This window comes from Nyctereutes procyonoides, unplaced genomic scaffold, assembly GCF_905146905.1.
Source record: "Nyctereutes procyonoides isolate TBG_1078 unplaced genomic scaffold, NYPRO_anot_genome, whole genome shotgun sequence".
In the NCBI taxonomy this organism is placed as follows: Eukaryota; Metazoa; Chordata; class Mammalia; order Carnivora; family Canidae; genus Nyctereutes; species Nyctereutes procyonoides.
This window is the reverse complement of record NW_026575142.1, coordinates 30,493,854-30,509,125: the sequence shown is the minus strand read 5'-3', so window position 1 is coordinate 30,509,125 and position 15,272 is coordinate 30,493,854. Positions and strand designations below refer to the sequence as shown.

General features: G+C 34.9%; 1 protein-coding gene across 6 annotated transcripts in view; it reads left to right on the top strand.

Moving 5' to 3' along the window:
- GALNT13 (polypeptide N-acetylgalactosaminyltransferase 13) overlaps positions 1–15,272 on the top strand; it is a 539,320-nt gene that overhangs the window by 243,089 nt on the left and 280,959 nt on the right. For 5 of the 6 annotated variants that reach the window (XM_055308339.1, XM_055308341.1, XM_055308340.1 and 2 more), the window contains one exon: positions 8,209–8,377. In XM_055308339.1, coding sequence (XP_055164314.1) covers positions 8,209–8,377 — 169 coding nt within the window. Of the gene's footprint in view, positions 1–3,824; positions 3,915–8,208; positions 8,378–15,272 lie in introns of those variants that run through there. The other variant, XM_055308344.1, reaches the window with a different exon arrangement.

The window sequence follows — 15,272 nt, the reverse complement described above, 5'->3', positions numbered from 1 at the left end:
CGGGACTCGATCCCGGGACTCCAGGATTGGGCCCTGGGCCAAAGGCAGGCGCTAAACTGCTGAGCCACCCAGGGATCCCCCAATAATTAACTATTATAATAGGATAATGGAGTAAGGTAAACGAGCTATAGAATCATAGAGGAGAGAACATGTACCTTTCCTTAAAGTTGATATTGGTGAACAGGGACTATTTGGTCATCAGGAATAGAAGAAATTTCCCAGCCAAAGGAAATATGGAAAGTTAGAGGTGATAAAAAGAATAATTCCTATATAGCATGGTTAATATGTTTCTTCATTAAATTTCTGCCACTTTTTCAAAACATATTTTCAGAGAAATTTTTAAGGATGGATGCATAAGGAAGTATATTAATTGAATCACGATTTATAATAGAAATTATTGACACAACATAAATGTTCAGTGAGAAAGGATTGGTTAAGTAAATCATGGTATAGCCAAGCTATGGCATATTTTGCAGCCAATAGAAAGTAGATATGGATTTACATATTTATTTAGAAAGATTCCCACAATTGCTTTTCAAAGGATAAAAATGAGCATTCATAATGATGACCATGCTAAATGAAATGATAAAACTCTGTGTGTTTGAATGATTCTATTTTAAATAGTATGTCTCTGCGGAGATTAATCAGTCAAGCAGGAGTTTCAATGATTGTTCATTTTCTTTTTCATAATGCCTACCTAACCTCCCACTCAGTCTCTCTCTCATCTTTATCTCTATCATCTTCTTTTCTTTTAAATGAGCATATATTATTTTTATCATACAATTTATATATTTTTATTTAAAAATAAAAAATTGGTTGGAAAAAATTTTAAATTTTTAAAAATAAAAAATTGGTTGGAAAAAATTTGGTTGGAAATCAGTGACCCTTCCTTCGGTTCTGCAGATGATCTCTCACTTAGCTATCTGATGAAACTACTACCTTATTAATGCTTAATGGGAGGCACCCTCCTGGGAAACAGTAGCTAATGTCTGCTGGACTTGATCTAGTCAAGGACTTGCTATTTACAACTTTCTTGCCACATAAAAATCTAGTTGCTGAAATGTAATGGACAGAAATCAGAACACCATGTAATGGCTAGGATAAAAAAAATGTTATTGTCAAATGTGTCAGATTCATAAAAGTTGTATATAGTTCTTCAAAGAGATAGTAGGTGAATTGCTATTTATACATTAAACAGAATGAATTTGATGGTTAAATATATATTCAGCGTTTGTTATTATATTTAAAGTCTGTTACTGTTTCGAACAGAAATACGCCGAAGTAAGTAAATATAAAGTTCCTTGTTCCTAAACAAAAATTACCCTTGACAAATTCGGGGTCTTTAGAATTAGCAAACAAGCATGGCCCAGGGAACTGTGGGGAGAAGGCAAAATAGTTTGATGGTGGAAGTGTGGTCCCACTGCTGGTTTGATTTCCTCATCTCTAACTCTACCACAAACACATTTAGGATTGATGAGACAAAAAATGCTGTCTTAGAGAAATTGATTGATTAGCAATGAAGGATCAGTATTCAAAGATGGGAGAGACTGAAAGTCAGAGTTTTAAATTTATTAATTTGACAAACAGACGATAAAAGAGAGGGAAGAGCTGTATTGCCACCAAAAAGAACATTTTTAAAGGCAAATATACGGAAATGATCAACTAAGTAAATTTGAAAATGTAAATGCGATTTGATGTAATTCCCTGGAGAGCATGGCACATGGAATAACATTAGGCTTTGGTTTAATATGATGCTTTTACTAACATACATCATGTATTACTGTGTTCTTTAACCGAATAAAGTTATTACTCTAAAATCAACTTAAGGGGGCGCACGGGCAGCTCAGAGGTTGAGCATCTGCCTTTGGCTCAGGTTGTGATCCCAGGGTCCTGGAATCGAGTCCTGCATTGGGCTCCCAGCAGGGAGCCAGTTTCTGTCTCTGTCTGTGTGTCTGCCTCTCTCTCTGTGTGTCTCTCATGAATAAATAAAATCTTATATAAAAATAAATAAATAAATAAATAAATAAATAAATAAATAAATAATAATCAGTCAACTTAAGGAGCACCTGGGTGGCTCAGTCTGTTAAATGTCCAGCTCTTGATTTCTGCTCAGGTCATGATCTCTGGGTCCTGGGATTGAGCTGAGGAACAAGCTCTGTGCTCAGCAAGATTCCACTTGGGATTCTCTCTCCCTCTCCCTCTGTTCACCAACTCCCATGGCTCATGCGCTCTCTCTCTCTCTCTCTGAAATAAACAAATAAATAAATAAGATATACATAAAATAAACAAATTTTTTCTCACTTAGTTTTTTTTCTAGATACAGATTGTCTTATCTCTCTTTTTGCAAATAAACAATGCTCTTTGTTAAGGGGACATGTCTGCAATTGAAAAAAGCATGTTCATAATACAATGTACATAACCAATAATGAAATTAATATGTAGTATCCCATTGATAGATTGATCAGTTTGTTTATATTTAGGTAGTTATCCTCCTTAGCAATAGGAATTCTAAGATAAAAGTAAATCTCCTTAAAATCTTTGCAGTGTGAACTATGTTTAAAAAATACACATGCACATATATGTAAAGATTCTGCTTTTATATTTCTACAAGCTTTACAATGTCATTTTGACTGAGCTTAATCATTATTTTTTAATGATTTCACCATATAATTAGGGAAAAAATGACTTACAGCACAGTATATTACTTTTGCAGTTCAAACCAGCTTTAGAATCGGGACATTTCCATTCATATTCAAATTAATAATCATGAAATCAAAATGTAGATTTTGTTGCCTTTTGTGTTACATTTGCCTGTTAGAGCAGAAAAGTTAAATAAATACTTTAATGATGCTTCATTTTTTTTAAAGTTTGGCTTTGGGGGACATGATATTGTGTGGATGTCGGTGGTCTTTTTTTCTTTTTTAAGCTACATAGAGGAGAGAAATGAACAGGTTAGAAAAAAATAGGAGTTGCTTTTTAAACAAATTACAGATCAGAGATAAACTACATACCCAATCCCGTAATCTGTCCCATTTCCTATTTATATTAATTGAAGGAAAAATACTGGCTTGTCTAGCAAGATGCATTCTTCCAAGTAACACTCAGAAAAAGAAAAAGGCTAGTTCCACATTTTAATTACTTAGCATTCTTTTTCTTTTTTGCTTGAACAAGGTGAAAAATGTCAGATCTGCTCATGCAAAAGAAAAGAAATATAAAATGTCAAACATGCATTCATTAGAGGTTATTATAAAAAAGTATTTAACTTTAGGGAGGAAACACTTAACCTGATACACATTAAGTTGTTATCTATTCTCCTCTAAGAAAATGAGAATAATTAAGGAGAATGATTATAGGTGCTGCTAACTGGTTCTAAGTTTAAGGATACTGTTTATGACAGTTTTGTTTTTATTGATGTTAATTCTATAACATGATCATACTTACTACCACTGACAAAACTATTGTCTTGAGAATGCTAAGCAAAGCAAATGGCTGTACCTTTGAATATATTGCAAAATCCAAGTACTTTTGTGTGCCTTAACTTGATCTTCATGCCATAAGATGCTGAGTGTCACATTTTTCCACTTGAAATAAATGTTAACTCCTGACTGCTTCCTAGGCTTGGTAGCATTTTGGGGACTCTGGTGCATTTTTTCTGCAATGTGATATACACCTGTTGGAGTGTATAAAGGGAATTTATTTATTTTTTATTTTTTTTAAAGACTTCATTTATTTATTCATGAGACACACAGAGAGAGGCAGAGACACAGGCAGAGGGAGAAGCAGGCTCCCTGCGGGGAGGCCCACGTCGAACTCGATCCCCGGGGTCACAGGATCACGACCTGAGCCAAAAGCAGATGGTCATCCATGAGCCACTCAGGTGCCCCTATAGAGGGAATCTAAAAGAAATGTAAATGGTGAGTTGATTTCTTAATTTCTAAGAATTCTTGACCTCAAATTCTTTAATCACTTTTTTATTTTCTGAAGGACTTTTAAAATTTAAGAAAATTTTTGAACAGCTCTTTTAATGTTATTTTTCCCTTGAGCTCTTTGCTCTTTTAAAATAACATGTACATATGCATGTATGTATACATGTATTAATTCATATCACGTTAGTTTTCAAAAAGTTTTTCTTCTCTCTTTCCATAACTGCCATCATTTTTATGAGGAAAAAAAGCAACTTTAAATGGTGTGTTCCTAGTCTTCTCTTGTCGGTTACCTTGCCCAAGTCCTGCTGAGTCCCTTAACTGAGGGATCCCTGGGTGGCTCAGAGGTTGGGCGGCTGCCTTCGGACCAGGGTGTGATCCTGGGGTCCCAGGATCGAGTCCCGCATCAGGCACCCTACTTCTCCCTCTGCCTGTGTCTCTGCCTCTCTCTCTCTTTATTTATTTAAAAATAAATAAAAAAGTAAAAAAAGAAACCTTAACTGATTGTTGAATTGAATAATGGGAACTTGCAGCATGACAACTGGCTGTGTTTACCCCAGAAAGGAATTCCAAAGGCATTAAGGACAGAAATAAAACAAGGAATTTGGATATATGTGGTGATACAGAAAATGAATAATGTACTGCACACACACACACACACACACACACACACAAACCAACTTTCTTGAGAATTTTATGCCATTTCTCCAAAACAGAGATGATAGGCATATGAGGTATAATGCAACAGCTGATGACAAGAATGATATTTAAATATATACATTTTATTACTAAAACAGTGAATGATTAAAGAAATGAAAATTGAAACAATACTAAGATATAATTATTTTGCCTATCATTTTGGGGGGGGAAGATAATACTATACAATGCTGACAAGAGTATGGAGAAAGTAGTGCTCTGATTTTCTGCAATAAGGAATTGCTAATTGGTAAAACTTTTTGGAGATTAATTTGAAAATACATCTTGAAGTTCAAATATTGCATAACCTTTGACTCAGCGATACCATGTTTATAAATGTACCGTGTGTACTAACACAAGTCATACAAAAATGCATGCACAGGAGTATTTGCTGAGTGAGTGTTGAGCTTTAGCTCTAGAATCAGACAGACCTGAGTTGTAATTACCACTTCATTACTTTATTTTTTAATATATATATTTTTTATTGGAATTCAATATGCCAACATATCATAACACCCAGTGCTCATCCCATCAAGTGCCCCCCTCAGTGCCCGTCACCCAGTCACCCCCACACCCCGCCCTCCTCCCTTTCCACCACCCCTAGTTCGTTTCCCAGAGTTAGGAGTCTCTCATGTTCTGTCTCCCTCTCTGATATTTCCCACTCGTTTTCTCTCCTTTCCCCTTTAATCCCTTTCACTATTTTTTACATTCCCTGAATGAATGAGACCATATAATGTTTGTCCTTCTCCGATTGACTCACTTCACTCAGCATAATACCCTCCAGCTCCATCCATGTCGAAGCACATGGTGGGTATTCGTCGTTTCTAACCGCATGACTTTCTAGATAGGTGAGCTTAGGCAAGTTACATAACATGTCTAGATTTCACTATCCTTTGAGAATTGAATGAAATGTCTATAAAGTGTGTAAGAAAGTGGCACCTCATGAGTACTTGAGAGATGTTTATTAGTCTTTGTAATGAAGATAATATTGTTATAAATATTATGCAGCATCATTTATAATAGTAAAGATCTGAAAACAAGCCCCCTATTCAACTGGGATATCAGTTAAATAAACTTAGGTTTATTGAATAGAATACAACAAAGCCACTAAAAAGAATAAGATCAATCTACGTAAAAGTAGAGGCAAGAAATACTTTGAAAAAATAAAGTTTTAGTATTAATAGTATTATTCCATGTGTGTGAAAAGACACTAATATATTTTGACTAGTCTATATCAACAGAAAGAGGGAAAAGAATATGAACCAAATATAAATAGTGGTTATCTCTGGGAAGTGGACTAATGAGCCATTTTTATTTTTTCTCTGTTATATTTTTTGAGATATTTAATGTTTTTAAGGTCATTCTTTATGGTCTGCAAAAGTCAAAAAAATCGTCAGAAAAAAAATTAATCCTGCTTTTCTGGCATTAAGGATACAGACCAGAATATGTCATCTATCTGTATGTATGGAGATATAGATACACATGTATGCCTTATCTATCTATAGAGAGAGAGATGACATACACTGGTCTATAGATAGATAAAGTATATGAATATATCTTTATATCTCCATACATACAGATAGATGACATATTCTGGTCTGTAACCTTAATTAAAAAAAATAGGACACACATATAAAATATTAATGGTAAGTAGGTATCATGTAGCCTGATATGTTCTTTATTTGAAAGTTATAGAGAACTATGGAAATTCATTAACAATTTTTGTGGTATCAGTACTTGAAAAAGAAACCCTAGGAATGGAAGGAACCTCAGTACTTCTCTGAATCCAGCATCTCACCAAGAGCACAAATTCACTGAAAGCCAACTCCACTAACTTCATCTTATTTGGGGGATAATAAGCTACTAACTCTGAAAGTAAAATATTGCTGTTAGAATTTTATTTCTTAAATTGATTAAAATGTGCTTTCTCATAAAATTCCTGCCATCATTTCTACTTTTGCTTCATAAACTGAATGAGGCTCTTTAGACACTTTCTTCAGATGATAGAGCTTCTTAAATAGTTTCAAGTTGGAAACACGTAATTTTTTCATTTAAAATTTTCCCCAATTCTTACTATTTTCCTGTGTATCAGAGGATTTCCAGGCTTATTACCTTCTTGATGCTCATATCTGAAGGTTCTCAGAGACACTTATTCTCCTTTATAGTCTGACTCATGCCATTCCAAAGTCAGGATAACCTTTCAAAGGTAATAGTCAGCTGGGTGATCCAACTGTTTATTATTAGTCCTAGCAATATCAGGCTTGGTGTTCTCTAACTATAAACATCAAGGAAGACAAAAGTTTGTTTACTATTTTCTAGTTTCAAGCCTATTTTATTATTTTGGAATTTGTATTTTTATGAAGTATAATAATTTACAAATTATTTTGACAAGCTTTATATCCTTTATAAATTTTGCCAATTTTTAAGGTAATCTGGATCCAAATATTTGCCCTATTAAGTAATGTGGGAAGCTCATTTCAGTACAATTAATGTGTTAGGAACTATGAAATAGCAACACATTGTAAGAGTCGAGACGAGACCACACTCCTTTCATTTTAACTTAACATCATTATGAAGAGTAAATTAAGGGTTGACTAGATTTTTAAAATTATATATTAACATACATACACACATATGCATGCAAACACACACACATTGAAACATGTACTTTGGAGCAAAAAGGGACATTAGTGTAGTGATAACTTGTAGGGCAATGACCAAAACATTAATCTTATATGGGATCCTAAGTTATCTTAATAAATAATCAAGCCTAGAATATTGTTGTGAAGTTCCACTTACTGGGCACATAGTTTCAAATTCAACTTGACATTTGAAATTATATGTCACCACTATGAAAGTCCTTGTATTTTTTTGAAAATGCTTTGACGGGGAGTCAAATTGCAATTGAGATGAAGGATTATCAAAGTTGCTTGCTTTTATAAAGATGTAGTGGGAGGAGAGACATGTAAAATATCAAAACATTTAGTTGAATGTGAGAATAAATTTATCTTGGTATATTTTCAAAAGTTCTCTTTTATTTTGTACAACTTTGCCCAGTATCCAAGGTCATCCCCTCTCTAATAATTTTATTTAAAAAAATATGACAGATGGGACGCCTGGGTGGCTCAGTGATTGAGCCACTGCCTTTGGCTCAGGTCGTGATCCCCGAGTCCCAGGATCGAGTACCACATTGGTTCCCTGTGTGGAGCCTGCTTCTCCCTTTGCTTGTGTCTTCACCTCTCTCAGTGTGTGTCTCTCATGAATAAATAAATAAAATATTTTTTAAAAATATGACAGAGAAGTTTTAAGATTTGGGGTTTGACTTGCTTAATTATTAAATCTTAATGATTAATCAAGTCATGTAATATTTCTTCACTTAAAAGACCACACACAGCATTGAGATAATGGATTAAAATAGGCGTTTCATTAGTGTAGTGTATGGTTTGTAGGTAAGCAATAAAGACTGGATGATTATATTATTAAGCCAGTGTATAAATAATAGATTGTAAAATCTAATCTAACACATGAGTTTATTCAGTTCATTATCTGTATGTTTGTATGTGTGTGTGTACCTGTGTGTGTCTTACAGCTGTTATTTCAAGAAATCAAGAAGGGCCAGGAGAAATGGGAAAGGCTGTGCTGATTCCTAAGGATGACCAGGAGAAAATGAAAGAACTGTTTAAAATCAATCAGTTTAACCTTATGGCCAGTGATTTGATTGCCCTTAACAGAAGTCTACCGGATGTAAGATTAGAAGGGTGAGTTTACATGTGTTGTATAATCTTCTATATTAGTAATCTCTATATCTCACAATATCTCAGAACATCTGGATCTCTGGGGTTCTGTATACCTGGGCCATAGCAGGGATGTACTGTGCATGCATATAATGAGAAATATGAACTATTTTCTTTTCTAGGAGAGAAAAATAGTTTACTTGCAAAGACATTGCAGAATATGCAGCCTAACAGGTTTCTTTCCATAAGATCTTTTTGCTTTGCTTTATCTTGCCAAATACAGAGTAAACGTGCTTTTTGATATGTTATTTGCTTGCCTGCTTGGAAAGTTCTTATACTTCATGTTGAAAAACTATGTGCTTTGCTATTCCAGTGTAAAAATGGCCAATTGCCTGTATGATTCTTTGACCCTTAAACATTATTTCTTATGGATTCCAGCAATTTATGGTACTATTTATAATTAGAATGTTCAGTTATCAGCCATGGAAGAAATATCCACTTGGAAATAATGATAGTGCTTGCAAAATGATGTTGACAAATTCAGCTTGTTTGTGATTAACTGTAAGCCATGCTCTAGATAGTTGAACATATTTTAAGTGGGTATTATAAAAATCAGAATATTTAGTGGCAGTATTGTCATCCTAGTAATCTAGTATTATAAAGCAAACTCTTGGTGCTTAGAAAAGATATGTCCTGAGACCTTTGAAGATCTCCAACTTTACAAATATGCTGCAGACCCCATTTCTATGTAAATAGAAGTTGTTTCTTTAGATATGTAATTACTTTCTCCATATAGAATAAAATCACGATTAATGCAAATAATGTTTGCCACCTATAATGCGTTATAAGTAGCATAGTGATGTTAACATCATATTAACTAAATCTGATTTTTTTTCCTTTCTAAATTACTTCAGATAAGACCAAAATAGAGTAATCAAATCTTGTTGAGATGGTGGGGCTGGATTGTCAGAGGCTTGATAGCTAAGTAACTGGTTTTGTACACCCTTGTATGCTTTTGAAATGTCTCTCTCAGAAAAAAAAAAAACACAAATAACTATAGACATCTTTGGCTTCTAGCAAATGACTGAAACATTGAATATTACATTTGTGCATTCCAAAGACCTGTATCATTTTACAGGTAGTTATGTCAATATTTGTATGTTTGTACATAGACACGTTTAAGATATGCAGTAAGCATATTCTTCTAAATAATTTTGAACATTTTAGATGCTGTTTATACTATTATAATAATGCATTTCTTGCTTTGTTTTATATACCATGTTGTGATAAAATGGATAAATGTGATACCTATTCAGAAAAAAACATATAAACACTATTTCGGATTTTTAAGAAATCCTCACTTTTAACTCTAAGAACATAAATTTTATATCAGATATGGGATAATTAAGGTAACAGCTGCTTGCATACAGAACGATCACTTTAAGAAAAGAAGGAAAATCTTCACTGAGCATCATTTAAAATATTTGTGGCCAATGGTATTTCTTCTTTTAAGAGTCACTTAGTTAATACCGATGTATTAACTTCTTTTAAGAGTTACTTAAGTAATTAAGCCTTAAAATATGGAACAAATCAGCATTTTAAAATGGAGAACTCAAATGGGTTACCATAAAAGTTACATAAAATGCAATATTTATACTGGTTGTCTTTATTTACTTATTTGGTGCGTCTGTGAGTTAGACACATCTTTATAACAGGAATTTCTGAACACCACATGCCTTTCTTTTAAGATGAGGTATGATTGACATATAAGATTATATTCATTTCAACATAGTAATATAGTATTTGCATACACTGTGAAATGATCACCACAATAAGTCCAGTTAACATCTATTACCATATAAAGTTACAAAACTTTTTTCTTATGATGAGAACTTTTAGGATTAACTCAGCACCTATCAAATTTGCAACACAGTATTATTGGCTATAATGATCTTGCTGTAAATTATATCCCTGCGATTTATTTATTTTATAACTCATTTATTTTATAGCTGTTATTTATTTTATAACTGTAACTGTAACTCTTGACCTCATCCACCCATTTCTCCCAGCCCCTCTTGCAACCACCAATCTCTGTATTAGTTTTGTTTATTCATTTGTTGTTTAGATTCCTCTGTAGGAGAAATCATACAGTGTTTGTCTTTTTCTGACTGATTTTACTTAGTGTAATTCCATAGAATTCCATCCATGTTGTTGCAAATGGCAAGACTTGATTCTTTTTTATGGCTGAGTATTCCATTGTATATATACCACTTATTTATTCATTAACCATTGATGGAAGCTAAGGATATTTCCATATTTTGGCTATTGTAATAATGTTGCAATGAACATATGGGTGCATATATAACATCAAAATTTGTATTTCTGTCTTCTTTAGATAAATACCCAGAAGAGAAATTTCTGTATCATATGGTATAGTTCTAGATTTAATATTTTAAGGAACCTCCATACTGTTTCCCATAATGGCTGTTCCAGTTTACATTCCCACCAGCAGTGCATGACAGTCTTTTTTCTCTACATTTTTGCCAACACTTATTTCTTGTCTTTTTGATGGTAGCCATTCTGACAGTTTTGAGGTGATATCTTCACTGAGGTTTTTCTTATCTTTGACTTTGGAATCAGATCCAAAAATTCATCACCAAGATCGATGTCAAACAACTGATAGCATTTGTTTTCTTCTCGGAGTTTTATGGTTTCAGGTCTTAGCATTCCGGTCTTTAGCCCATTTTTAGTTAATTTTACATTGAGTATATAGTGGTCTAATTTCATCCTGTTGCTTGTATCTCTCCAGTTGTTCTAACACCATATATTAAGAGACTGTCTTTTCCTCACTGTATGTTCCTGCCTCCTGTTTCATAAATTAATTGGCCATATATGCATGAATTTATTTAGGGACTCCCTTTTCTGTTCCACTGATCTATGGGTCTGTTTTTATTTCAACACCATGCAGTTTGGTTCCTAAAACTTTGTAATATACATGGAAATCAGGGAGCATGATGCCTTCAGCTTAGTTCTTTCCAGATATTGCTTTGGTTTTGGGGGATCTTCTGTGGTTTTGAGATTGTTTGTTCTATTTCTGTGAAAAAAAGGCATGTAAGGCGTGTAATTTTGAATAGAGGTTGCATTAAATCTATAGATTACTTTGAGTAATATGGACATTTTAATAATACTAATTCTTCCCATCCATGAGCGTGGAATATCTTTCTAGTTATTTGTGTCTTCAATTTTTTAATCATTACCATAGTTTTCATTGTACAGGTCTTTCATCTCCTTAAATTAAATTTATCAAATTTGTTCCTAAGTATTTTATTCTTTTAGGGACAATTGTAAATGGAATTGTTTTCTTAATTCCTCTTCCTGATAGCTTGTTGTTAGCGTATAAAAAAACAACAGATATTGTATATTGATTTAGTATCCTGCAACTTTACTGAATTAGCTAATTAAATTAGCTTATCACGTTTAAGAGTTCTTTAATAGAGTCTTTAAGGGTATTGTGTACAAAATTTTGTCATCTATGATTAGGGAGTTTTACTTTTTCCTGTCCAATTTGAATGCCTTTCATTTCTTCTTCCTTTTCTTCTCCTTCTTCCTATCCCTCTCTATCCTCCTCCTTCTGCTTCTCCTTTTACCCAAATTGCTCTGGAAAGTATATCCAGTGCTATGCTGAATAAAAGTGGAGAGAGTGGGAATCTTTGTCATTTTCCTAGATATAGAGCAACAGCTTTTCACCAATCGGTATGATATTAGCTGTGGGCTTGTCAAATATGACCTTTTAGTATGTTAAGATATATTCCCTCCATACCCATATTGTTGAGCATTTTTATTTTAAATGGATGTTGAACTTTATCAAAGGCTTTTTCTGCATCTATTGAGATGATCATGTGAATTTTGTATCCCTTATTTTGTTAATGTGGTACATCACATTGATTGATTTGCAGATGTTGAACCATCCTTGCATCCCAGAAATAAATTCCACTTAATCATTATGCAAAACCATTTTAATATTGAATTGAGTTTGCAAATAATTGTTGAGGATTTTGCATTTTATGCACATCCTGGGTTTTGGCCTAAAATTTTCTTTTTTTTTTTCTTTTAAAGATTGTATTTATTTATTAATGAGAGACACACAAAGAGAGAGAGGCAGAGACACAGGCAGAGGGAGAAGCAGGCTCTTTAACCATTGACTTTTTATTTATTTATTTACTTACTAATTTATTTTTTACATTTTTTAAATTTAAATTCAATTTGCCAACATATAGTATAACACTCAGTGTTTATCCCATCCCATCCCTCCTCAGTGCCTATCACACAGTTACCCCATCCCCCTACCTACCTTCTCTTCCACAACTCTTTGTTTGTTTCCCAGAGTTAGAGTGAGTTTCTCATGGTGTGTCTCCCTCTCTAATTTTTCCCACTCAGTTCCCCTCATTTCCCTCAAAATCCCTTTCACTATTTCTTATATTTCACTGTTGACATTTTATTTTATTTTTTATTTATTTTTAAAGATTTTATTTATTTATTCATGAGAGACACAGAGAGAGAGACAGAGACACAGGCAGAGGGAGAAGCAGGCTCCCTGCAAGGAGCCTGATGTGGGGTTTGATCCCAGACCCCAGGATCACACCCTGAGCCAACACAGATGCTCAATTGCTGAGCCACCCATGAATCCCAGGTGTTGACATTTTAATTATAATGTGTCCTGGTGTTGATCCCTTCCAGTGGACTTTTTTAGAGTCATTGGATTTCCTGGATCTGGTTATTTGTTTTCTTCCTCAGGTTGGAGAAGTTTTCAGCTATTCTTTCTCCATATAATTTTTCTGCTCCTTTGTCTCTTTATTCTCCTTCTGAGACCCCTATAATGCAAATGTTTTTTGTTTGTTTGTTTGATGTTGTCCTATTGGCCCCTTAAGCTATCCTCACTTTTTCAAATTATTTTTTTTTCTTTTTGCTACTTTACTTTGTTGAGTCCCAATGCCCTGTCTTCCAGATCACTAATCCTTTTCCTGCTTCATCTAGTCTGTTGTTGAAAACTCTTGTGTACCTTTTAGTTCAGTTATCTTATTCTTCAGCTCTGTGACGTCTGATTGGTACTTTCTTATATTTTCCTGTTTTTGTCAAAGTTCCATTCTTCTCCTGAGTCCATGAGCATCCTTAGAGCATTACATTGAACTGTTTATCAGGTAAATTACTTATCTTCCTTTCTTTAAGTTTATTCCCAGGGACTTGTTCTTTCATTTGGAACATATTTATCTGTTTCCTCATTTTTCTCGATTCTTTGTGTTTGTACCCATCTATTTAGAGAAACACCTACCTCTTTCAATCTTTCCTTGATTCTTTGTGTTTGTACCCATGTAATAAGAGAAACATCTACTTCTCTCAATCATAAAGGAAAGGCTTTATGTGGAAGATGAACTTTGTCTTCCAACCTTGCCCTAGCTCTAGGGTGTCTCTCAAACCTTTGCAGTTATCTAAACCGTCTGATTTATTCTTGAACTGTCCCTATATTTGAGGTTGTATCAAGACCTTCATTGTTTCAGAGGGGGGATCTTAGCCCCTCGTTTCAGGCTGATTGGAAATAAAACCCTCAGGCAACAGCTTTTAAAGTATGCTAATACATACAGTCTTGTGAGACTAAGTTGTAAACCTTCCTGGCCTCCAGACCAAGTGATTGGGAAGTATCTCCTTGGCAACAATTGTAAAAATCAAAGCTCCAAATGATTATATAAACTGCTTTCTGGGAGGTACTACTGCTTGGCTATTTAGCACAGCCATGTGAGAACACAAAGATGGCATCCCCTGGCCTGTGTTCCCCAAGAGAACTCTGTATCATCTGAAGACGTGTGCTGAACCTATAGCTTACCCCTTAAGCTGAAATTCCAGAACAGGTAAATAGGTGTTTTCACAGAAGGATTCAAGTGTTTCAGTCTTCTGTCTGTGCTGTGCCCTGGTTGTTAGCCTGCCAAAAAATGGTCTCTCCAATTGTTTCAGTACCATTGGGCCCAGAAATACAAACCCCTCTTGCCACTATAGTTGAGCACTCAAGAGGCATCTCCTATATAGACTGCACCCACCAGCTTTAATGGGGCAATGGGGACCGTGGGACTAAGGTGTTCCTATTAGTTTTGTGGTATTATGGTGTAGTGCAGGGCCTGGGCATGATTGCCAGCTTCAGTGAGGCAATAGGGGAGCACTGGTGTGGGATGCACCTGCAGCTTTAGCAAAGCCATGGGAGAGTGTGGGGTTGGGACATGCTCACTGGCACGAAGAAGAGTGTGAAAGGTGTCATCCTCCATCACTGGCTCTACCAAGTAGAATGAGAGCCCCAATATGGTGTTCCCCAGTAGTCTGTCTCAGAAAACCCCTGCAACTCCAGCAGACACTTTAAGATTAGCAAATGAATCTCTTTCACACTGATACAGTGATTTTCAAACTGTTGCTTTTGTGCTGGGTCTTAGGGTACCTGAGTGTGCATGTGATCCCTTTAGAAGAGATTCTCAGCTTCCTACAAACCTTTGGGTTTCTTGCACACAAGTTCTGTTGGTTTTCAAAGCCAGCCATCCTAGGGCCTTGTCTCTTCATTGCAGGTCTCAAGGGTTGGGATACCTGATGAAGAGCATGAACCTCTTGTTCCTCAGGGAAAGTCTCTGTATTTCTAAGACCTGGTTATGATCAGATTGTGGGTTGCTGATTGTGGTTGCTGTGCCAGGGTGGGGATTTTGGTGAGACCAAGACTCTGCCTTTCTTGCCCATTATCCTTTGTTATGGAGGAGCTGATCAGCTAGTTTTAAGGTATTTTTTCAGAAGGAATTGTTCTACATGTAGCTGCAGATTTGATGTGGCTGTGGGAGGAAGTAAGATGAGAATTTTTCTACATCTCCATCTTAAACCACCTCCTGTTTAT